We start from the raw sequence: 23,824 nt of genomic DNA, 5'->3' as shown, positions 1-23,824 counted from the left end.
GGTGAGAACTCACTCCCATTTACTCTGTAGTGGATGGCTCAGGCCAAATTCTTCCTCACTCAAAGCTGAAATCTGACCTTTCTCCAATCTGTGCCCCTCCCCAGCTGCCTGGTCCAGACCCAGGGCAGGGTGCGGGTGGGATTGGGTAGGAACAACTGCCCGGGGGGTCATGCGGAGGGTCGGAGGAGCCAGGAAGACACGCGTTCAGGGCTCATGCTCTTTCTCAGAACTCCTTAGGGCAGGGACGCTGCCCGCGGGATGCTGCCAGGTCGCGGCGCGCACGGGGCCTCTGAGCGTCTCCTCACTCCCCTGAGTTTCGGAGAATCTAGGCTTCAGCCCCGGACGTCCTGCCCAGATCCAGGGTAGTGCCAGCTGTTCCAGGGCAGACGAAAGTCTATCTGCGCGGCTTCTGCGGTCGCAGGGTTAGTTCCGGACCGTGTGGGGCCGGGGCGAGAGGCGTGGCTATGCGACCCCAAGCCTCAGGGTTGTAAATAAAGGGGCGGGGTCAGAGGCAAGTAAAAAGGGTGGGTTCAAGGCCAAGGGGCGAGGAAAAAGGGCATCCGATGAATGGCAGGGCCAAGACGAAGGCGGAGGTACGCTCTCCAAACTCTGGACCTCTGTGCTCACTCAGGGTTCCTGTCCCGAAGCACGTCCTAAGCTGGGAGGGGCACAGATGGAGGGCATGGCCGGGACTTTGGGACGAGGTGTGTGTGCCTGCCGCAGAACGCCCCACCCCCCTCCCGACCCCCCCCCACACCCCCGAGGCTTGGGGCTCCAAACTGACCTTAAGGCCAGCAGGACAGAGAAGGCCTGTCCCGGGTGGACGTGCTGTGTGGCCTCCGCCGAGCCCTGTCCTCTCTGGGTCTGTTCCCGCTCTACGGTCTTGGTGGCTAGCTCCTGACCTACACGTCACTGAGGGTCCTGAAGGGAGAGATTAATGGGGTACTCCCCACATAGGAATATGTCCTGACTCTGGAGCAGGACCCCACGAGTGGGAAACGGGGGTAGGGGCAGAGAGAAGGTGTTCTGGGAATTGGGACAGGAGGCTGAGCCTCAGCTCCCAGCACCCAGATCCCACCACTCCCTTGTGACCTCAAAAGCCCGGGCGCCCCCTCCCTCCCACAAGCAGCTGGAGCCTGAGTCACAGCTGCCTCAGGGGAACAAAAGAGCTGAGGGCCCTCCCTGCCAGACCTCCTCCCAGTGCTGGCATCCAGCTATGCCAGCGGGGGGTCCCTAGACCCCTACAATCTCTGTCTCCATCATCGTGGAGAGAGAAGCAAACAGGCTTGGCAATGAGGCCTTTCAGACTGTGGATGGCACCCGCAGTGGCGATCACCAGCTTCTCAGCCAGGCAGTGTGGGGGCTGCCATGAGGCTGCCTGTACCTGGGTGCTTCTCGGTAAGGGACCCATGGGCTTCTCCCTGCAGTCCTGTTAAAGAGACGTTAGCAGCCCATCTTGCAGATGAGAAAACTGAGGCCTCGAAAGGTTGAATGGATAAGCAGAAATTGCAACCCACATGAGTCTGGCTCCAAAATCAAGGATAAGTATCTCAGTATGAGGGCCTGGGAAGGCCTGGGGCCTGTGTGGGAGCCGGGGTGTGTTAGGCGTTGGTCAGGTGTTCAGTTAGGCACTGGGTGTGCCGTCGGGGCGTAGGAACACTTCCCTGGGCTCTGGGCTGGGGTCCTCCGGCTGCTGTCTGCACTGAACTGGCTGGCCGCAAGGCAGGTTTGAGGGTCACAGTGCAGGTCCCAGGCCAAACCCTGACCCTTCCTGGCTGTATGTCAGTCACAAGTCACTTCCCCTCTCTGGGTCTTGGCTTCCTTTCTAGAAAATCCAAAATGCCCTGGCCCAGGGCCAGACGGACTGGTCACCCACCATCTAAAATGGGGATACTGAGGCCCAGCACAGGCTTTCCCCAATGTCCACAACCTCTCCGGACCCCTGAGCCTCGCACAGCCACAGCTAGGTACTGGGCGGGGGCTCGACAGTAAGGATAGAACATATTTGCACAGGCACATCTGACGCACATGCGTGTACTGACACACACGTGTACACGGGTGCCCATGGGACAAGTAAGGTGCCCACAGTCAAGCCAGCCCCAGACGCGCACACTCTCACTCACATTTGTGAGCACACAGACACTGGCACACTCAAACTGCCAGTACTCACGGCTGGGGGCGGGGCAGGTGCCCTTCAGGCGCAGAGACTCGGCTCCTCTGCCCGCCCCGTGGGGCTTGCTTCAGATGCCAGGGGTTATTTTAAGCCTGGATCAATGGATGAGTTCTGTTGACACGGGGTTGGAGGGGCGGGCAGAGGAGACAAGGGGCAAGGGCTCGAGGGCCTCGCTATGGAGGGAGACCCTAGGTCTAGGGAGGGCAGCCTGGGCAAAGGGCTCGCTCAGCAGCTGGGCTGCTCTGTGTCTAGATCCCCTTGCCCGGCACGTGGCGGGGTACCTGGGGACAGTGTCAGCCGACTGAATAGCCAGGTCCCGGGGCTCAGGCAGCCAGCTGTGGTCTGTCTTTGCCTTTGCCTCTCCTGTGCCCACCCCCTCAAGCTGTATGTTCATATGCAGAGAGGGCGCTGAGTGCCTGACTCCAACTTGGTAGACTAGGCATCTATGGCTGCTGAACCAGAATGGAATGGGGAGCAAGCGTGGGTTTGGGAGGAGCTAGAGGTTGGACATCAGTTTCTGCCTCTTCCATGGACAAATGGAGATATATGTATGTATATGCAGGAACGGAATGGACGGGAGTCGACTTGGGGTGGAAGCTGAGCAGAGCACGTTCCATAATGCCAGGACAGTCGGGGCGAGAGAGAAGCCCAGGGAAGGGACTTGCTCCGGGCTCAATAGAGTCACCCCACCTGGGAAGAGGCCACAGTCCCAGGAGGCAGAGACAAACTTCTTTAAACCTAATGCCTGGCAGTAGGGTGAGAAAGGAAGGGAAACGGCCACCCTCAGAGCCCTGGTAACCTAGAGGGCAGCCTGGCAGAGTATGTGTGTGGGGGGCATTGGTACAAGCAGGATAGTTTGTGCTGTGGATTCTATTTCTAGGACCATCCCCTAAGGAAGCAGAGAAGGATGCACCCGAAAATACAGCTACGAAGGTCTAAGCAGAATAACAAACTGAAAGCTTGACATCAAAAAGTAAACTAAAAACCACTTACAAAAACAGTATGCAAAGTGTCACATATTTTAGCCTCAGTCATCTCTGGCGATGAGATTAAGGGGATTTCATTTCATTCCATTGCTCATCTTTTTTTTTTTCCTCTAAATTTGTAATAAAGTCTTTTAATGGGTAGGGTCTTCTGGGCTGGACCAGAAGTGTGTTTGTGGGTGGAGGCGGGGCGGGAGGCAGGCTGTCTTTGGCCAGGGTACAAGGAATCACCCTGAGGAGGGAGGTCACCCCCCCTTCCTGCCTTAGCCCACTAATACCTGAAATTAGCCCGTCAGCCCCTCATCTCAGCAACAGGACTTGATCCTCCTTAAAATGTAAATCCTTCTCCCATTTCCCTCACCTCCTCCGTTTTTATAAGCTGATCCCAGTCACCAAGTGAAGGGAGGATGCAAAGGGGAGCAGGAAGGACCCCTTGAGCACAAATTCTTCATCTCACAGAAACTAAGAGACTAGAGCCACTTCATGCATTTAGCACATAAAGTGGAGGTCTGCGCTGCGTGGAGGCGCCGGGATGAACGGGACCCTCTTGGCGCTTCCATCTGGACAGTGGAAGGCGCCACATTGGCCCTCGTCTCCTGGAAGGGGCGGATAAAGAATCTGGGTCCCAGAAGAGTTTGCGATGTCAAGATGAGAAACTGAGGCAGAGAGAAGGAAGGCATCACTTCTCGGTCACCTTCTCCAGTTAAACCCAACTTGGAAAAACAAGATCAAAGGCGCTCTAGGCCCGGCCACGTACTGTAACCGCCCCCACCACCTTGCCCAGGGCTTGTGAAGGGACCTGAAGGTCCTCCGGGTAGCGAGCGGAGGGTCCGCAAGGGGCCCCGCCCCTTCTTGGAGGGCAGGGGCTAACCCAGTCTCCTCCCCTTTACACAAGAGAAGGCCAAATGATGCCGGGAGGGGCCGTGCCCATCGCGTGGGGACACCACAGCGCCCCAGCCCGGTGTCCGAGAGGTTGCAGGACCAGGGCGCAGTGCTCCGGGCTGAAGGCTGCGCCCCAGGTGGCGCGGAGGGTCCCCACGCTCGACCCCGTGCAGGGGCTCTGCTGCAGGTTTCCCTCCCACTTGACTGGCGGGAGAATCGAGGTGCAGAGAGAAGAAAGGGCCCGCTTCATGTCACGTCTTTTGGTCTCGATCAGAGCTGACGGAGGGGACGAGAAGGAGGCAGAAGGTGGGGGGCGCCAACACCCCTCCCGGGGCTGCTCTGCGGCCTCAGGACCCGCACCTGTGAAACGCTGACGCACCCGCGGCGGGCCGGGTGTCCGAAGCCCACAGTCCTGAAGGCCGTGGCTGAGCCCCGCGGAGCGCCCGGTTGCGAGGAACGACTCGGGAGGCCTCCGGGAGGGTCCCGTGGGGCGCCGCAGCCGTGCGGGCCCCGCCGCGCCCCCTCCCGCCCCTGGCGGCGGCCGCGCTCCTCCCCCGGCTGCGCTCGCTGCCTCCCGCCCTCCTTCCCGCGCTCGCTCCCTCCCCTCTCGCCCGAGCCCGCGCGGAGCCCGAGCCGCAGCCAGAGCGCGGGCAGCGCGGAGCGGGCGGCGGGAAGGCAGCCGTGTCGCGCGGGACCCGCTCACCGGCCCGGGGGGCGCCCCGGCGCGCAGGCCGGCCGAGTCGGGCCCGAGGTGCGCCCGGCGGAGGGCGCGCCCACCGGCTCCGCGGGCTCCGGGCCGAGCCCACCGGGTCGGGGCTGCTCGGAGGAGCCGGCGCCCGGGCGGCGGGCCCCGCGCGATCCCCGCGGCCGCGGAGCAGCCGCCCCGCAGGCCGGGCGCTCGGGAGCCGCGGCGCGCCGCCATGCGGGAGGCGCTGTAGCCGAGGGCGCGGGCCCGATGGCGCGGGCCGGGGCGCGGGGTCGGCTCGGCGGCCGCGGCCCGCCGGGGCTCCGGCTCGCGCTCGGGCTGGCGCTGGTGCTGGCGCGGCCGCCGTCGGGCCGCGCGGGGGCCCCTGAGGGGCCGGAGCCCGCGGCCCCCGGCACGGCGGCCCCCGCTGGCGGCGACCGCTGCCGCGGCTACTACGACGTGATGGGCCAGTGGGACCCGCCCTTCAACTGCAGCTCAGGCGCCTACAGCTTCTGCTGCGGCACGTGCGGCTACCGCTTCTGCTGCCACGACGGACCCCGGCGTCTCGACCAGAGCCGCTGCTCCAACTACGACACGCCGGCCTGGGTGCAGACGGGCCGGCCTCCCGCGCGGGCCCGGGACCACGTCGCGCCCCGAGACCCGGGCCGCGAGCGCAGCCACACGGCCGTCTACGCGGTGTGCGGCGTCGCCGCGCTGCTGGTTCTCGCCGGCATCGGGGCGCGCCTGGGCCTGGAGAGGGCGCACAGCCCGCGCGCGCGGCGCACGGTAACCAGGTGAGCGCGCGCCGGCCGGGCCCGGCCCGGGGTCCCCGCCCGCCCAGCCTGGACGGCGCTGCCTGTCCAGTGGGCGCCCCCTCGCGACTCCTCGTCCGCCGTGTCCCTCTCGGACCGCTGGTCCGCTCTGCGGCCGCTCCTTCCGGTTCTTCCTTTCTCTGACCGTCTCCAAGTCTGTGTCTCCCTTCGCCTTCCCTTCCCCCTTCTCCCCCCCCCCCCCGCCACTCCCCGCATCACGGAGGGAGACAGCTGATACCGCCCTGTCTCCCCTTGACCTTCCGGCGGAGCTGGGTGCTGGGCCGCCCTCCCCGCGCCTCTCGCTCCTTCCGGAGTGAGCGTGGGGGGCTAGTGGCCGCACAGAGGGTACAAGGTCCGCGCCCAGGGGAGTGGGCCTGGGGCTCAAGCCCAGTGGCGCAGGGTTGGGGGCTATGGGCTGACGAGGCACCGGGAAGGGAGGGGAGAGGGCATGTTCTGTAGCTCGCTGGGCTCTCTCCCTCCTGCTTCTCTCACTTTTCCTTCCTTCCCTGCACCCCCATAGCTGTGACTCAGACCTGACCTTTTCCCTGGGGTTTCAGAAGGCCTCTCCGACTCACCCCACTCAGTCACCTCCAGGCAAGGGTCAGGGTCTTCTCCCCTTGTGTAGATGGGTGGAGGCCAGGACAAGCCCAAGCCGAGTTCTGAGCTCTGTGTGAGGTGGTGGTGTACAGGACCCACGTTCCCTTCCTCACTGGGATAAGGACTCAGGGATGCTGTGCCTGACCCTGGAACCCTCACCCCACCCTTACACTCATACATGCCCCAGCTACCTGCATGTCCTGCGGCCTGCACCCTCCTCACTCACCCAGGTCCCGGCTCCCTTGGGCATGTGGGCTGCTAGCATTGCTTGTGACAGGCTGGTATTTAGAAGTGACAATAGAGAGAAGCCCCCATGCCCGGGTGGGCCAGCTGTGGGTGTTTCCCCACTCCTAGACCTCAGGGGCAGGGCATGAGCGCGTCCTTGGCATTCCACAGCACCCCTTGTACCCAGACCACTTACCCCTCGCGTGCCAGACAGCTGCAGGGCTGAGCTGGGGCTGGACCCTGGCCTTGCTTCTGTGCTACCTCCATGATGTGGAGGCTTCAGCCTGGGTCCTGGATGCTGTTGGGGCAAGACCTGCGGCTCCTGAGCTTAGAGACCCCCTCGCTTGGTAAGAGGGAGAGGACAAGGCATGTCCTTGACCAGAGGAGGACAGCAGGAGCTGAGGGCCATGACAGTATAGAAGGGGTGGCTGGGGCAGCCAAGCTGACTTGTTCGCCTAGAACCCGCTTCATCTGCAGGGGACTGGGAAGCAGGTCTAGTGTAGCTTGGGGAAGAGCTGAAACACCCCCCGATGTGCTATGTGGCCTGAGTCGGTCCCGTCCTCTCTGAGCTTCATGCTCCTCTGTACCCTGACTCCTTTTTCTCCTCTGGGGAGACCCGGGACCCAACCTGAGCTCATGTGGGGGTGTGTTGTGAACTCTGGCGCTACCCCAAGTCTCCTCCTTAATTCTGCTGTGTTGAGGTTGATGGTCAGGGAAGGCTTCTTAAAGGGCTTGGAGGGGAGCTGGACTCTGTCCCTGGAGAAAGTTTGTGCAAAGGCCCAAAGGCATGAAAATTACTTAGGTGTTTGGGAGAGCTGGTTGGCCTGTGTTTTGCAGGGGTGGGGAGCTGAGAAGTGGGCAGGGCATAAAGGTCAGCTCAGGCAGGCACTAGGAGACCTTCAGACTCTGCCACATTGCAGCCAGACTGTGCCCATTCCAGGCATCCCACCTCTAGCATGCTTCTTCACGAATCAGCCATTTGAGGGCCCAGCCCCAGAAAGAGGGTCAGACCGAGCTAGGAGAAAATCATAGGTTCCGGACCTTGAAGGCAGCTGGGCTGAAGGCTGGGTCTGGCTTCTGCGGAAAAGGCTCAGTCAGATGCTGTCACAGCTGGGTGGGGGCTGGGCGTCCTGGTACCCAGAGAGGCCACTGCCCAAGGTCGTGCAGCCTTTAATGCCGGGCTGCTGCAGGGGGAATCTCCTGCTCCCATCTCCCCTCGTCTGCCTGTCCTCCATGCCTGTGCTGGCAGGTATGTCCGAGGAGTCAGCAGAAGCCCCTGCTGCGGGTGAGGAATTGGGTGAGCCTTCTTTAGGCTTCCTGGAGGAGGGAATCCGGTGGGGTTTAAAGAATGAGTAGTTTTACAGGAGGAGCTGGAGAAAAGGATATTGTCAGCAGCACGAGCAAAGTCCAGGAGACATATGCTTGTGTTGGGAGAGGAAGCTTAACTCAGGGGGTCTTGAACAGTAGACTCCAGGAAGGGGAATGGGGGTGGCCTTGGTTACACATGACCCCATTAGAGTATCCCGACCTGCTCTGGGAAGTGGTTGTATTGGGGCCACAGGTCATGCCTGGTAGGGGAAAGTAGATGCGTGAGGTCAATCGCAGGAGAGAAGGGAGGCCCCGAGAGATTGAAAGAGCTTCCCACGGCCGCGTAGTAAGATGGTGGCGGCCAAGTCTGGCCTTTGACAGGGCACGGCCTCGCCGATGGGGAGGGCTGGGAGGGCTGCTTCTCACCACTCTCTTCCCACAGGACACTGACAGAACTTCTGAAGCAGTCAGGCCCCCAAGAGCCACTACCCCCACCTCTGGGTCCACCTCTGGGTAGCTGTGTCCAGGTGCAGATGGGTGATGGCCTCCCCCGGAGCTCCCCCCACAACAGCACAGGTGAGTGGGCTGGTGGGTAGGCATTCCTTAATCTATAGCACAGGGCCTTGCTTGTGTAGGAGCAAGGGCCAGGGAGGAAGAGTAGGGGCGTAATGATGGGCGAGGGGCTCTGAGCAGACTGCTTCCCAGATGGAAATGAGCTGAAAGCCGCTGCAGGTGTGTGTTGCGGGTGTGTATGGGGGCTAGGCAAGCCGGGCCACTCCCCTTGGTGGAGAGGGACCATCCGAGGGGTCCTGCAATCTCCGGCCCCAGGGACTCTGTGAGGAAGGTTCCAGATTCAGGGAGTGTTTCTAGGCTCAGGCAGTGTTTCTAGGCTTCCATTCGCACCCTGGGGTCTGCCGGGGTCTGTGACCTCCTGTGGGCCATTTCCTCCAGGCTGCAGCCTCCTCTTGGCCTCCTGCGAGCGAGTTGGGCTCGACGGCACATCCGGTCCCACGCACACACAACTCCGCTGTGTGGGCTCTGCTCCTCAGACATTCCCTCCATCTCTGCCAGCCGCAGGTCCCGGCACTCAGTGCCTGGCTCAAGTCGAACACGCTGGGCGAATCGACCGTTAGGGTAGCACCGGCCCGGGACTGGCCGCTATTCATGTTGTTGTGAGCCAGGCGGGGTTCCAAGCGCTAGAGATTCTGCCCTGAAGACAGGTTCCGCTCTGTTTCGCCCAAAAGCCACCTCACAAGTTCTCACTGAACAGCAGTTGGGGAGGGGGTGAGGGCGTTGCGAAGGTGGTATTACAGGTGCATAGTGTACTGTGGTCAGGCGGCCGAATCTCATATTTTCCCCCCCTCTAGACAAGAAACGCCCCAACAACGTGCCCCTGGGGTCTGTGACACCGGGGCCCCCGCGCGGCCCCCAGCTGCAGCCAGAATACGTTAAGTACGCCACCCTCAAGGCAGCTGCGCTCAAGGCCGCAGGTGAGTGCCCAGGTTTGTGCCGAGAGAGCCGGGTCCATAGCACCCGGGTATCTAAGCCCAGGTCGCGCGGTTGGGGATCTCAGTTCCGAATTTCAAAGTTCCCAGCCTCGCGGGTCTGCGCTCTAGCCAGCTTTTATATTAGCACCTATGCCTCGGCCCTACCCCTCCTCCTGAATCAGGCCACCTGGCAGGGACTCTGTCGCCGGATCCAGAGCCCGGGGCGTGGAAAGCCACGTCTCTGGCGACCTATCCCTGCCCTGTCCAGCCCCGGAGGCGCTGAGGCGGGATCCTGCGGGCAGACCCCGCCCCGCGCCGCAGGTGCTGAGGCCCCTCCCTGTCCCACAGAATCCTGCCCGCAGGACTTCTACCAGCGTTTTCCAGCGCCCGCACCGGCCCCGCTGACTCTCCCGGCGCGGGCGCCGCGGCCCTCCGAGGACCTGCCCGCGCTGCTGGACGTCTGCCCCTGGGCCCCGCCGGGCTACGCGACCCCCGCCCGCCCCGCCCCATCCGGCCACTGCAAGGCCTGGACCACAGGCCGCCCGGCTCGACCCACCCGCGGCCACCTGGCGGTTCAAGCCTCCCCTGCGCCCCGATGGTCCGGCCACCTTCCCCGACGCCAGTTCAGCGTGGAGAAGCTGCCCGAGGCCTTCGGCCCACAGCCCCCGGGCCTTTACAGCTGCGCGGGCCGCGGACCCCGGCACCTGAGCACCAACAGCAAAACTGAAGTGACTGTGTGAAGACGGGGTTGCAGGTTCTTCCGAAGTGTCACATCGCCAGGAGCCCTCGTGTGCCCGGGATCCGCCATGGGTCTGGTTCTGGGACCCAAGCCACTGGGGGAGGGGCGCCTGTCCTAAGTCCAGCCCTTCCACCTGTCCAAACTGGACTCGGGCCTTGGAGCCTGCAAGGGCTAGGAAGGGGCCTGTCCTGGAGACCCTAGGGCCCAGGTTCCTCATGTAAATAAACCCCTTTCTGTGGCTGCCATCCCCGAGAATAAAGGAGCCCCAGCTTGGTTCTGAGTGGGGCTGATGGCCAAGGCATTGGTCACTGACTGGACAGAGGGCGCAGCATGGGCAAGAGCAGAGGACTGCTCCTGAGAGCTGCCGCTGTCCCAGGAGCCAGGGAGCAGTGGTAGGGTGGGGCTCTCGGAGCTGAACGTCGGGCTTGATGTCCCACCAGTGGGAACCATGGGAGACGGGCGGTTAGGCCCCAGCCATCTTGAGGCCTGGGCACAGGAGAAAAGAGAAGGCTATTGAACCTGAGTCCCCCTGGAGGGTCCATGCCCCCTGCAGCGGGTCGCCCGCTCTACAGCTTGAGTTGGCTGAGCCTGGCTGACCCTCACTGACATAGTTTGGCTCTTGGCCCACCCCTGGTCTGCATGCCACTTGGCCAGCTTGGCGCAGAGCCACCCCCCTAATGGCTGTGGGCAACGGGCCAGCTGGACAGCTGGTGCTCAGGATGGCAGAGCCTCTTCCCAGTGGCTGCTCTGGGGGAAATGGGGATGGGGACTCTGGACCCAGAGCCTTGGCAGTGCCCGCACCGGGGTGCTCACACTACACATGCGTGGCAATGCTGGCTCCCCCTTCCTGCCAGGTGGGCTCCGGGGCCCTGGCCGAGGCCCAGCGTAGTGCCAGCAGCTTGCACACCTCGACTTGCTCTGTGACAGGTACTGTTGGGGAGGTCAAGGACTGAGTGACCTCAACAAAGCCACCCAGTTGGGCCTTAGTTTCCCACGTACCCTCCCGATGGCATACTGTTTTAATTTAACAATGGCTGTTTGTTGCCGTTTCTTTCATTTAATTCTCATGAGAGCCCCACGGGTGTGTGGCTTTACAGATGAGGAAATTGAGCTTTTGAGACCTAAGTAACTTGCCAAGCCGACTCCAGTTTAGGACTGCTCCATAAGGTGGAGTGTCAGGCAGTGGGGGAGGGGCCCCTGCTCCCAGGGTACAGGCGGTCCCAGACCTACTGGCTGAGTTGCCCTGAGGCCCGCAAACCCACCAGCTCTTCACCTGCAGGAGGATCCACCTCCCTTTCTCTAACGGTGTTGAGGAAACCAAGGCCCAGAGCCCATGGTCCCGCCGGCAGTGAGGGCCCCTATGGCTCGTGGTGGGGGTAGGGTGCCCCATGGCCTACCCTGCAGCTGTGTAGAGCCGGGGGAGGCTGGGTGGGTGCTGAGTCATGTAGCCAGGCGAGAGTCAAAAAAGGATCAGATTCTTGGGCACGTTGGCCACCCACGGCCCCCCATTCTGGTGATGCAGGCAGGCCCTGGCTGGGCTGTGTTGGGGGAGGTGGGCATGGCCTCTCTGCTCATTCTCAGTCCCAAGAGCCCTGCTTCTCCCTCCCAGGGGGCCAGGCTGAGGCCAGGGGCATGGCCGCCACTGGAAATACTGCCGTACTGTGGACGGGGAGCAGCTGCGGCTGCGCCCCTCCTGGCTGCTCTGGCCCTTGGGAGTGTGGCGTGCAATGACTCCCCTTCGGAGGAGGGACTGGCTCAGAGAGCTCAGGGTATTCGGCCCGTTTCTCAGCCAGGGCAGGTGACCTTGCACTTCAGCCCCCCAGCCCATTACCATGTGACATCCCAATCCCGTCTCTCCCCCCAGCCCAGCCCTCTCCTCGTGGCCTTGCCCTCACCAGCCTCACAAGGCACTTGCTGTAAACTGACCCATTCGAACCAGCCAACAAAGCTTTGTGGACTGTAGCCGAAGGCAGAAACTGTCATCCCCATTCTGCGCACTTGGAAGTCGAGGCTGAGGCAACATCCCACCCGAGGTGACCCAGCTGGGAAGTACAGAGGCGGGATTTGGATGTGACATTCGGGCCAGTGAGTCTCCTCAGAAGCTCACTGCCTCCAGGGAGAATGGAGAAACTGCGAGGTGGCCTACCCACTAAGGAAGAGATTTATCTGAGGGGCGAACACAGGAGGGCTCAGCACCCTAAATCCCAAAGAATGGCAGCTGCCGGCCAAAGAGCCAGCTGTGTCCTGGAGGCAGTGACTTCTGACCCCAGCGGCACCACACCTCTCACCCCAGACCCTGGCCCGGCTCAGGGAGCTCCACCGGAATGAGAATGAAGTCCCCCGGGGGCCTCTCAGGGGATAGGGAGGGACTGTCCTCAGTCGCTGGCACACTGGAGGCTGAGCCGTGCAGTCACCTGGCTAGTCGCCACGGTGGTCACACTACAGACCCTCACACGCCTCGTGCTGGGTGGTACCAATCTGTGTTTATTGAATTACCTATATCCAGAACACGGTGAATGATTCCACATCAAGGCAGCCATAGGTGTATCCCTTTTTAGTGAAAAACCACCCCCTCCCACCCCTAAACAATAATGAGAAAAGGCACAGTATATACACATGACACGGGGCTGGCTCACCTGGTGGCCAGGGGCTATAAATTACAGTGGGGGTCGGGGGGAGGGCAGAAGAAAGTGGGTGAGGTCCAAGCTGGCTGGTTCTGGCCTGCACTTGGCATCGGGGGAGCCCTTGCTGTGGGTATACCCCGCCCTGTGCTGGGCCCCGGCCCGCTCTGCTCCAAGCAGTCTGAGGGGGTGGGAAGCACAGGGAGGGGGAGGGCAGCACCCCGGCCTCCCAGCAGGCTCTCCGTTCCAGGTGGTACTCGGGTGGTACTCGGGCCCAGGAGAAACCACCGCGGGGAGGCACCAAGCCTGGGAATCCAGGAAAGCCGGGCCACTTCTCCCAGGATCCCCGTCAAGGCAGGGGCCTCATTCCAGTGCCTACCTTGCCACCCTGGCTTATTTTCGGGTTAAGAATTAGGGCTAAAAATAGACCATGGAGGTAGGAGTCGGGTGGGAGGGAACCGAGGACCCACGCCGAAGGCCCCGGGCCCTAGTGTCCACGGGTGACTTCATCTCTCCCAGCCCCTGGGCCTACCCTGAGCGTGGGCTGTCATCCCAGGGGGTGGGGGAGTGGGAAGGAACGGGACAATTAAATAAGATACTGTTTATTTTTTAAAAAATTAAAAAATAATGGCGACATTATTTCATCCATCCCCAGGCGTCCCTCCGCCACCTCCCCAGGGCTGGGCTCCCTTCCGTCCCTGGCTGTCCTGTGTAATAAAGAGAAAACAACGAACTGGCTTTGTCAGGCCCAGGGGAGGGGACGCCGACCCGGGGAGAGAGATACAGATGCACAGCAACTTAGTCCTGCGTCACGGCAAACCCAAGCACACTGATATAAAAACATTTGTATAAAAAAGACGGGGGGAGGGCACGCTGGGCACAGTGCCAAGTGTGAAGTGCTCTGGTGCCCAGAGACCCATGTTTCCCAGAAGGAAAGCCCGATAAAAAACAAGAGAGCAGGAGAGGGCAAGAGACGTTCGCAGAGTCTTGGGAGGGCTGGGGGCCCGGCCGGGCGGCGTGGGCGCTCCGCCTGCTGCGGTGCAGTCAGAGTGCGCCCCGATCCCCGCCCTGCCCTGCCCCGCCTCTCGCAGGCCCACCAGCATCTACCCCCGTAAGCTGCAAGGGGCTCTGCCCAGGGGCCTGAGGGCCTGAGGTGATCCTTGGCAGGCACCAGCTCGGAGGACAAGGCTCATCCGCCGGCTCCCAGAGCGGAGGAGAGACTGGGGGTCAGAGGGAGGAAGGAGGGGCAGAGGGAGAGGCTGAGAGACAGAGGGGGGCGGCGGGAAGGGGCGGCAGGACCCCGCGGTCAGGAGGCGGCGATGGCGGTGCCGCCCCCCAGCTTGACGATCAGCTGCTGGCAGTCGTTGCAGGAGCGCCGGTCGCCCGCCTTCTCCAGGGTTCGGGCCGCCTCGGCCAGCAGCACCGCCCGCTGGCCCGGGGAGGAGAGGAAGGAGAGGGGAAGGTGGCGGCAGGCCAGCAGGATGGCGGTGGCCCGCTCGCGCTGGCTGGGCCAGGCGTCCGCCTCTCCTGCGGGAATGAGAGGTGCATGTGGGCACCGCGCGGAGCCTGCTGGGCCGCTGGGCCGCGGGCGCTGCCGCGAGGGCTCCATGTGGACGCGTTCGCTCGGCCACCGCACCGGCCGGGGAGGCAGGTTCCCGCGCCCTCCCGGGGTCACGGGGGGGGGGGGGGACAAGAACGTGGCTGGCATCACGCGGCTCGTCTTCCGTGGCAGTGGTGAGATGCGGCCCCTGGGTCTGGCTTTAGGACCCGTGCTGCCACCCTGGCTCCTGCCCTGGGGCGTCCCCGGCCCCACCCCAACCCGACCCCACAGTGCCCCCTCCTGGGCAACTCGCCAAGTCGAGCCTTGGGCTCCTCTCCTTCCCACAGCACTTCCCGGCTGGGCGGGGCCCGCACGGGGCCTTCGGGCCGGGGCGCTGGGGGACTCACCAGGCTTGGTGTTCTGGGTGCCGCGCCGCCGCAGGCTGTGCTCCAGCAGCTGGTGGGTGCGCGTGGGGCTGGCGCCTGCCATCAGGCGCACGGTGGCTTCGTGCAGGAACACCTGGGGAGGTGCAGCGGAGACTCGGTCAAGCCCTGGGGCCCCTCCTGTGTGTCCCAGTCCGCACAGGTGCGTCTCCCTGCAGCAGCTCATCTGCCACCTGACACCCGCTCTCCCCTCCACAGCACCCCGCCCTGCTCACCACCGTTGTTCTCCAACCCGATACAGAGTGGGAGCGGGGGACAGGCTCGGGTCTCTAGCTTCTTAAAACTCTCCAGGTTCTTTTATACCTTAACACTTTAGTGTGGGGAGGGTCTTGAGGGCAGTCCAGAGAGCAATGGGGGCCACTGCAGGGTTCTCGGCAAGGCTGAGGAGGGATGCAAATGGCCAGCCGGGCCCTGAGCGGATCGGAGGGCCACCAAACCTTGGGGCACACTTCCTTTTTCCGTAAGGGGTGGCTCTCTGATGCTTGTTTTGTCTGCCATCTGCCCTGGCTCGCTGCACACAGTGGCACAGGGTAACCCTGCGAGGGTCCCACAGCACCCTAGGGCGAGGGCAGCCTCGCTCTGAGCCTTCCTCCTTTTTCATGCCTTTCTCCACCACTAACACTCTGGCCTCACGTCAAGTTTCTGAAAATAATTCAGGTAAAAATATGTAAAGTACGTTACTCTAATTAGCACTACAAATAAAACAAGGAAGTGACTTAAGGCCAGTGAGCTCCGTGACATGACTGGGCTCGTGACATGACTGGGCTCGCAGACCGGTCTCAGGTCCTGTGGCCATGACCGTGCTACGTGGACAGAGTCGGGCTGCAGAACCCAGTGCCCAATGACCCAGAACAAGGGTCAAGCAATTCCAGGAAGACGGGGTCACTGACGCCAGCTACGAAAGCCAGAGCAGAGCCTCCTCGTGTCCTTCTCGCCTGGAGCCCCGCCCATCCCAGCCCTGAGCTGCGAGGCGCCGGCCCCTCCGTCCACACAGCAGGACACGCGGCGCTCGGCCCAGCGCTTGGCAGATCAACGAGCTGGTCTCCGGCAGTACTTACCTTCGCGACCCCACGCTGCTGCTGCACGGGGCTCTGCGGCCCCGGGCTGCCCTCCCCTACCAGCTAGCTGGGCCTCACCTTGCAGTAGGCTGGACGGAAGCTGTGTGCCAGCCTGCGCAGGCTGCCCAGGTCCCGCTGGAAGCCAGCCAGCTCAGCGCCCGACGCATGGTAGGTCTCACCCAGGGCCTGGCTGGCTCCTGCCTGCTTTTGCCAGAGTGCAGTCCGCAGTGACAGTAGCAAGTCACAGGTCAGCAGCTGGACCACCTGTGGGGCGGGCCATTGGGGAGGAGACAGGCGATGAGCCTATTGCTGGGGCAGGGGTCCCAGCATCTACCAAGTCAACCCCAGCCCAATCAGCAGTTCTGAGGAGAAGTGGAGAGCCCCAGATGGGGTGGCCTGGAAAACGCTCTACAGGGAACAGGAGAACAGCTAAAGAATGAACTCAGGCTCATAGCGTCTGGTCCTTCCATGGCCCCAGGTGAGATCTGTTCTCGTTCTGCAGGTGAGGAAGCTGAGACTCAGAGAGGAAGTGGCTCCTTTAGGGACGCAGCGGCAGAGGTGGGAATAAACCCTCCAAGGTCTGATGGGAAGTCACAGGTTCTTCCCACCTCATGGCTGGCCTACAGGCGTCATGGCCCTTGCTCCTCCAGTGGAATGGAAAAGCTGGAAGCGGCAGGGAGGCCTGGAGGTGGGGGAAGGGGAGAGCGGGGAGAGGGGAGCCCCAGGAGGCAGAGCCGCGGAGCCGCTAAGGCCTGGGTTTGGACCCGCTGAGCTGGATCGCTGCGGTTTTGCCACTGATTAGCTACGTGACCCTGGCACACGGCTGAACGTCTCCCCACCTCGGTTTCCTCATCCACAAAATAGGTCCACCAGGGCTGTTGTCAGCACGCCGTGAACGCACCACGGGGGCACATGCCTGGCCCTCAGGAGCAGTCAGTCAACGCTGGCTGCGATTAGGCGTGGGCGCTGCCCGCCCGGCCTCGCGGGCTCGCCGCATGGCGCCCATGTGGCTGGGCCGCCCACCCGGCTCCTGAAGCCATCAGCACCAGGCAGCAGTGCGAACAAGGCAGTGACTCTGGAGAGTGGGTCCCAGGTGGCCCTCAGGTCCAGGTGGGCTCCCCAGGCTGCTCCGCCTCTCGCCCAGCCAGGCTCTGCTCTTCTCCAAGGTGCTGGACCTGGGGCAGTCACAGTGCCACCCCTGGCCTCCTTGGACCCCACCTCATGACTGCTCAGGGCCCTGACCCTTACCATACTGTTTTCTGGCTGCCGACAGCCTCAAAGGGACAGAGATGAGCCCCCTACCCCCCACCTTGAACAAAACTTGGCGCTTCTAGAGGTATGCACTGGGGGAGTACCGTGGGGTGGGGGCAGGGACCTGGGGCTGGATTCTGAGAGTCACCAGGCTCCCTGGGGTCTCCCTCTGGTAGGCTCATTCTCTCACACAGACCTGTCACCCAGGGGTGTGGCCACAACGGTGCGCACAGCCTCTCTCCCGTTCCCCAAATCCGGCTGAGACTGGTTCCCTCGTGAAGACAAACACGACAGGAGACTGGCAGGGGAGGGCACGAGGGAGATGTGGCCCCCCCGCAGGCTTTGGTCTCGGCCCGTTCTGTACACTGCCTGTCCTGCGGGGCTGGCACGCTGCCCTGGGCCACTGGCGACCTCTGGCCAGAAGTGCCAGCTTAGCCACCGGGGGCCAAACGCGAGTGAGGGGCTCAGGGTCTGACCCTCCGGGACAGACTTCCTTTCTGGAGCGAAACCAGGCCCCCCGCCCCCGTGAGCAGACGATGTTGTCCTTCCGGCTGCATGCACCGCCCCCTTCCCCTGGCGTGACCACGCGCCAGACGCAGCAGCGCCCTCCGCCAGGGCCTGGGTGGGGAGTCTGTCGAGGAGCGGGCGGGCCTCTGTGATGCACTGTGGAAACACTGCATGGGTACCACCAGAACATGCAATGCAACTACAATGCACCACGGCCGCCCGCCGGGAGGCGTGGCTGGCCCGCAGGGGCCTGGGGAACCGTGCGGGCTGCCCGGAGCGAACGCAGAGCCCTGGCCCACAGGACCTGGCGCTCGGAGGGCCCAGGAAAGGTACAGGTGGGACGCGCCTGCCCCCAGGGCTGAATGGGGAGCCCGCCTGAGCCGACAGGCTACGTTTGGGGACGGGGGCTGCTCGCCTGGTCTGTCTCTCAGACAGCCGCTCAGCGGGTAAGCTCACGGAGGGTCAGAGTATTCTTACCCACCAGAGCTGAGTCCTTCTGGAGGGGCCAGCAAAGCCCCCACTCACCTGGTTGAGGGTGGGGTCGCAAGTGGCCTCGCTGACGTTGAGGCTGCTCCACAGGTGGCCGCTGGCCCTCTCGCTGTGGCAGAAGGAACTCTGCTGCCCATCCGCCTTCCCGGGCAGCAAGGCGTGCATGGCTCTGCAGGTGTGGAAGACGGCCTTCACCAGGGCGCTCCTGAGCGGGGGGACGAAGGAGACAGGCAGGAGGTCAGTACTTGTGGCCTCGAAGAGTAACTTGAGGAAGAGCCTGAACTGCTGACCACCGCCCCCCGCGCTGCCGTGACACGTAGGTCTGTGGACTGAATGACGCCACGGTGGTTCCAGGTCCCCAGCTGCAGGTCTGAAATGCCAGCCCTGAGCGAGGGCGGGCTCCCTGCCCCGACAGCACCTCCTTCGGGCACTCGCTCTCTAGTGAGAGAGTCAGGCGATAAAGGCATCGAGTGCTGGTTATACAATGGCAGGCAGTGCCAGTGCCAGGAAGGAAAGTCACGCAGAGCGAAGGGGTAGCATTTATAAGGAACGGTCAAGGACGTCCTTTCTGGAAAGGTAACATCTGCGCCGAGACCGGAAGGAACCGGGGGAGTGAGCTGAGGGTCGAGGAGCAGCACATACAAAGGCCGCCAGTGCCTGACGCGTGTGAGCACACTCGGGAGCCAGAGGGGCTGGGCGGGAGGCGGTGAGGAGGGTGGAGGGAGAGCGAGCCGCGGCGTCGGTCACGGCCAAGCGAGGCCCTCGGTTTCCTCATCTATCGAGCGGCCCCAGTATCACCTGCTGCTACCTGCGGTGACAAAGGGCGTCGGCCCCGCCACTCGCACCTGCTCTCTGAGGGGCCGTTCCCCCGGAAGTGGTACTGAACTCCCTGGAGAAACGTCACTTCTTTTCACAGAGTGGACTGAGGAGAGGATGGGGAGGTTGGGGGGGGGGTTCTCACAGCATCGCTGCTCCTAAAGAGCGAAGGGACCCCGGAGCGACAGCATTCCGGGGGCGGACATGCCTGCTGAGGGTCTCAGCTGCATGCCGGGCTCTACTGCTCAGAAGTGAGGTGATGTTAGACAATTTGCCTGCCACACCTCAGTTTCCTCAGGAGCGATAGCTGAGAGACACACACGGGGTGGGTGCTCACTGGTCAGGGTGCTTAAAAATGGGTTACTTAAATGCAATTGGGGTTTCAGACCTGCTTTAGGGAACCTGGCTACACCCACTTTTCTTAGCTTCCTTTGCTCCCCCTGCCTAGGAGTCTGCTTGACCGGAAATGCTGCAGCCTTGGCTCTGGGGTCAAGAGCTCGAGGGGCTTTTCTGCCCTGGGAGCGTTTTACACTCTCTCTCCAGTGGCAGATGTCAAGGACCCAGACACAGTTAGAAGCAGCCAGGGTGTCGGCAGGCGGGGCTGCCATCACTACAGGCCGAACGCCCACAGGCCTGAGTCCCCGGAGGGGGATGTCGGAGACTCTCTGGCTCAGCCTGCGCTAACGGTCCCTGAGTGACAGACTGATGGGGGTGGCGGTGGCTGAGAGGACATGCGTGAAGGATCCTTGGGCCCTCATAAGCCTAGCGGTGGCTGCGAGCCATCGCCCCACTGCCTGGCTCCACCATGAGCTTCTGATGATGCCAGGAGCCCTCCCGCTCTCCCGGCCTGTCACAGGTTCGTGACTCCACGGGGTCCTGTGGGAGGCGGCCCCGGAAGCAGCACCGACGGCTGCGGGGACGGCCACACGACAGACGTGCTTGCCAAGCTCGGTTTCGCCTCGCTTTCTCTCCACCTCTCGTGCGGTCCCCAGGCCGCCTGACCCTTCACCCTGACGGCCAACCGGGCCGGCTCCCTCCTGGAACCCAGACAAGCGAGCCTGGCACGCCCAGCATCTGGGATTTCCCTGAAGAGAAACGAGTAAGTGATCGAGGAGGCTTACGTACTCAGTCACTTCTAGGGCCTTGGGGACACGCTCTACTTCGGTAAAATGAGCACGTACAGCTGCATCATCTCCCTGGAGCCAACTGATGGCCATTGTGATCGCAGATGTCCACCAGCGACAGATGACATCTGGACCTGGGGGGGGAACAGGATCAAATGTCACTCAGCAGCCACAGAAACCAGACCCGCGGTGCTCAGCCCGGCTGGCTGCACCCAGTGCCCACGTGGCACATCCCGTCTTTACCTTCTGGCGACGGGCCAGGGGCCTCTGCGACCCTCACACATTTCTGGTGGAACCACCAACCAGCACCTTTTGGCAGTACGTATCAAGAGCCTTAAAAATGTTCACGCCTATTAACCTAGGAATCTCATTTTGGGCAATCTATCACGAAGAAATTCGCCTAAATTGAGAAAACAAAGATGTTCCCTGTAGTGTCTTTTTTTTTTCCCCCAAAGAAAAATGCTGGAAATAACCGAAACTTCCAACGGCCACGGTAAACAGCGTTTTCGAAGTTTCTGTGGGAGCAGGCTCACGTTAGGACCTTTTCAGTCTTTTTCTCGCTGAGGCTTAGTTTTCTCAGCTGCCAAGTTATGATACCAGTGATCTGGAGATACCAGTGGGATGGGTGTTTTAGAAAAAGCGCCTAAGAGTGTGTTCTCGGGTCTGGAATAAAGACGGGCCACGAGGTCAGCAGTAATTACAGGGTGGCTGCTTTTCTGGGGTCCTTCCCTCCCTAGGAGGAGTGACTAGAAGGGAGCTCGACACCCCCTTGCTCCCAGAGGCCTCCGAAACCCGAGAATTGGCAGCCGACAAGTCTTCACCCTGAAGGCAGCTTAGGGACAGAAGTAAAAAACATCCTAGTGCCAATTCGGTCAGGAGGCCGCGCTGTCACCCAAGGGTAGCTGCACAGTCTCTTCAGATCCAAAGCCAATGTCAGCAGGAGGTGCTGTGTCTAAAAGACTGAGTGCCCGCCAGCCCCGGTGCCTGGACTACCTGCTGCCCGCTCTGGGTACTGGGGAGGCTGCTGACCTGCCAAGCAGCCAGAGTTGGGGGGGGACATTAACTTGTTCATCGCCCCACTGCTAGGAGAATCATTATTTTCTAACCCCAGAGCACTGCCCAGAGGGGGCGGGGGGTGGGGCGGCAGCTGTGGTCAGGGCTTTAGGGGAGCTGTACATTCAAACCTCAGATCCAGAGAAGATTCTTGATTGTGTACTCACAACTAGCCCTGGACCCTGGGACAAAGGGACTGTGAAGGACAGGACTGAGCAGCTTAAGGCCAGAGGGGCCACCCTGCAAGACACTTACCAAGGGCTGACTTGAGCACAGAGCTGCTGGAGGAGGGTGGGGCCATGACCCCCACTGAGTCCACAGAAGAATTAAGTAATTTCAGGTACTCTAGGGCACTGGAGAATTCGCTAGAGAGATAAGAAAGGGTCCCATGTACATCAAAATGTACACAGCTCGTGGCCTGGCTGTTCAACCCTCCAGCTCTGCCACCCAATGGACATTTCTGGCCCCTTCTCCCCCACCATGCCAGGCACACCCCGATCTCTGCTCCCTGCGCTGTTCGCACTCGCCACAGGCCTTCTTCGAATGTTCCTGACACTCTTCCCACTGCCTGCCCCAAAACCTGACTCCTCCCCTCAAGGCCCGATTCAAACGTCATCTCTCCTAGAACTTTTCTGATCTCCAGGGCAGACGTGCCCTCCCCTTGCCACTCAGGTGCACTCAGTCAGGACCTGGGCCTTACACGAGAGTGACTTTAGCACCTGTCTGCCTCTCGGGTCCTACTTACCCTGTGAAGGAAAGACTATGCACATTCAGTAAGGGTCTAGGTCCCCAAGATGTCCAGGCCAGAGAGGCCTACCTCCTGCTAAGCTCTTCATATTCCATTCCTACCCCCTGCACAAGTCACCCCTCTTCACCCCAGCAAGTCAATCAAATCCCCGACCTGCTCCAAGAACTGACTCTACTTGCCAAAGGGATGGGTAAAAAAGAAAAAAGGGGCGGGGGGAGTGACACATTCGGTCTGGGAGAAAAGAGCAGAGGCCCGGCTGAAGGAACAGATGCCAAGGGACACTCCGTTTCCTGCAGACCCTGCACTACGGCTCGTGTCCGGGGAGCGCGGGCCTCACAGCTGCCCTCAAGCTTCCTGGACAGACAGCCCAACACAAGGACGTCACCAGCTGTCATCTTCCTGGTCTCCAGCCTTCTTCTTGGCCTGAGGCTTCACCAAGGACTCCACAGCTTGCTCCAGAAGGTTCTTGCAGAAGGCCTGGTGGACCTGGGCGACGGGGTCGGCTGAAGAAGAGGAGGGCCGGGAGAAGGATCAAAGGAGTCTTTCTCATGAGCCCGTTTTGTCTTTACACAGAGAACAGACGGGGAGGAGAGGAACCCGAGCTACAGCTGTCCCCTCTGAATGGGGATCAAACGCCCTTCTCAACCAAACCCCAGAGCTGCCTTGTTAAAGGGTTGGAAGGTTCTGGACTCTGTGAGGGTGTATCTTGGCACAGAGCTCAGCAGTTCCATTCAAGGCTGGAGGCTCTAAAGTGGTGACCGCGAGCCATGTCAGAAGACAGAAAACGGCTCCCCCCAGTCTCGGGGGCCACCTCTTCTCCGTGTGGCTCAGGACAGACAGCCGAGGTAGAAAAAAGAGGCGGCTGCTGCCTTGATGTGGCAAAAAAGACCCTGCTCCTGTTTCTCAGAGCCTCGTCATGAGACTTGTGGCCAGCGACGGTCTGATTAATAAACGAGGGGCCTTGCCGTACTCGCAACGGCTAACTGTCACCGAGTCCCCCAGCGGCAGACCCAAAGCGGGGCCCCACCAGCCCCTTCCCTCCCCCTACACGTCAGACATGTGGGCCTCAGCCAGACACGAACGAGGAGGCAGGACACTTATGAACGCATTTGGGGTGACAAGGCCTAGAACCAGAGCCTGCAGGAGGCGAGAAAGCCGGTGAGAGTCTAGGTGTGGACAGAGGGGACAGAGGGGACAGTGGGGAGGGGCCTTTGCCTTCACCCTCACTTTCTGGTGCTGCACAGCATTCTTACATCAAGTGATAAAGTTATTTTTATAAAAAGGAGAGCAGACCCCCCTCAGATGTTTGACGTGCGCGCCCGAACCTGCGGAACGTGCCTCCCCCCCCCACGCCCAGGGCCCCAGTGTGAAGGGGTGGGGCACGCAGAAAGCAGAAATCCACTGGCTACTCAAGTCTGCGTCAACCCGTCCAGCTCTAACTACTGCTCTGAGCCCGGGTGAGTCGCCTCCAATCACTGTCAAACGCCAGGGACACTCAGCCAGTGTCTCCTCCCGACGCCTGGAGCCCTGTCCTTGCCGCCACCCTGAGCACTTGCTGACCGCCTGTCGCCTATTGTTCCCTAACGGCTCCGTACATGTCTGTCTGCTTTCCAGCGGGACTTGGGCCAGCAAAGGCCACTCCACCCTCTGTGTCTCCAAAGCGCCCAGAACAAGGGCAGGACCATGGCCTGACTGCCGTAAGGAGTGTGGGCTTTGAACGGCAGAGGCGAGCTGCAACCCCGGCTCGGCGGCTGACCAGGCTCATGACCTCCATGCGTCCGGAGCGCAATCCCCTTGCAGTCCTGGTGGCTCTCACGTCTTTCTCCAGTTCCAAATGGCTGTGAAGGTGTTCTCACCTGGGTTCCTCTGGGCACAGTACAGACTCTCCTTGGCGGCCGACTTCACCGACCAGCTCCGCTCCATGAAAAACTTCTGGCCCAGAGGGTGACAGAGCCAGCGCAGTGAGTCAGGGACGGCGCTGTGCTCGGGCCCACACAGGCTCTGGGCTCGGCTGAGGAAGTAGCTCTGCGGAAAGACAAGGACCACGGGTGACGCCAGGGCGGCAGGACGCCGGCTGCGGCCACCACGGGCCCACTGGAAAGCCCCGCCGTGGTGGAGGCGGGCCGGGGCCGGGGGCTCAGCGGGAGGGCGGGGACCCCCGCGCACCGGAAGGCCAATGCCACCACTGAAAACTAGGGCCAGCGACCTAGTTTCTGGCCTGTGAGGAGAGAGCAAGAAAGACTTTGAAAGCCTCTTTGCTGGACAATTCCAAGAGCTAGCACC

The 23,824-nt window shown here is 61.9% G+C and overlaps 2 protein-coding genes across 2 annotated transcripts in view; one reads left to right on the top strand and one right to left on the bottom strand.

Moving 5' to 3' along the window:
• The first annotated feature begins 4,993 nt into the window (after window positions 1–4,993).
• On the top strand, window positions 4,994–10,188 carry SHISA8 (shisa family member 8). The gene is made up of 4 exons (XM_016135700.2): window positions 4,994–5,517; window positions 8,108–8,241; window positions 9,033–9,155; window positions 9,501–10,188. Exons 1-4 carry the CDS (start codon window positions 4,994–4,996, stop codon window positions 9,890–9,892), a joined length of 1,173 nt encoding a protein of 390 aa, XP_015991186.2. The 3' UTR covers window positions 9,893–10,188.
• A 2,166-nt stretch (window positions 10,189–12,354) lies between these two features.
• The window catches only part of SREBF2 (sterol regulatory element binding transcription factor 2), a 52,969-nt gene continuing 41,499 nt past the window's right edge, over window positions 12,355–23,824 (bottom strand). Inside the window, exons 12-19 of the mRNA XM_016135821.2 lie at window positions 23,398–23,566; window positions 21,927–22,044; window positions 21,049–21,158; window positions 19,742–19,874; window positions 17,837–18,005; window positions 15,632–15,817; window positions 14,460–14,571; window positions 12,355–14,039 (exon numbers count right to left, since the gene is read on the bottom strand). Of these exons, the coding sequence (XP_015991307.2) occupies window positions 13,819–14,039; window positions 14,460–14,571; window positions 15,632–15,817; window positions 17,837–18,005; window positions 19,742–19,874; window positions 21,049–21,158; window positions 21,927–22,044; window positions 23,398–23,566 (1,218 nt within the window). The 3' untranslated portion in view covers window positions 12,355–13,818. The remainder of the gene's footprint in view (window positions 14,040–14,459; window positions 14,572–15,631; window positions 15,818–17,836; window positions 18,006–19,741; window positions 19,875–21,048; window positions 21,159–21,926; window positions 22,045–23,397; window positions 23,567–23,824) is intronic.

Source organism: Rousettus aegyptiacus, unplaced genomic scaffold (assembly GCF_014176215.1).
Source record: "Rousettus aegyptiacus isolate mRouAeg1 unplaced genomic scaffold, mRouAeg1.p scaffold_m13_p_2, whole genome shotgun sequence".
NCBI lineage: Eukaryota > Metazoa > Chordata > Mammalia > Chiroptera > Pteropodidae > Rousettus > Rousettus aegyptiacus.
Note: the sequence above shows the minus strand (reverse complement) of the source record. Positions and strands in the feature narration are given on the sequence as shown.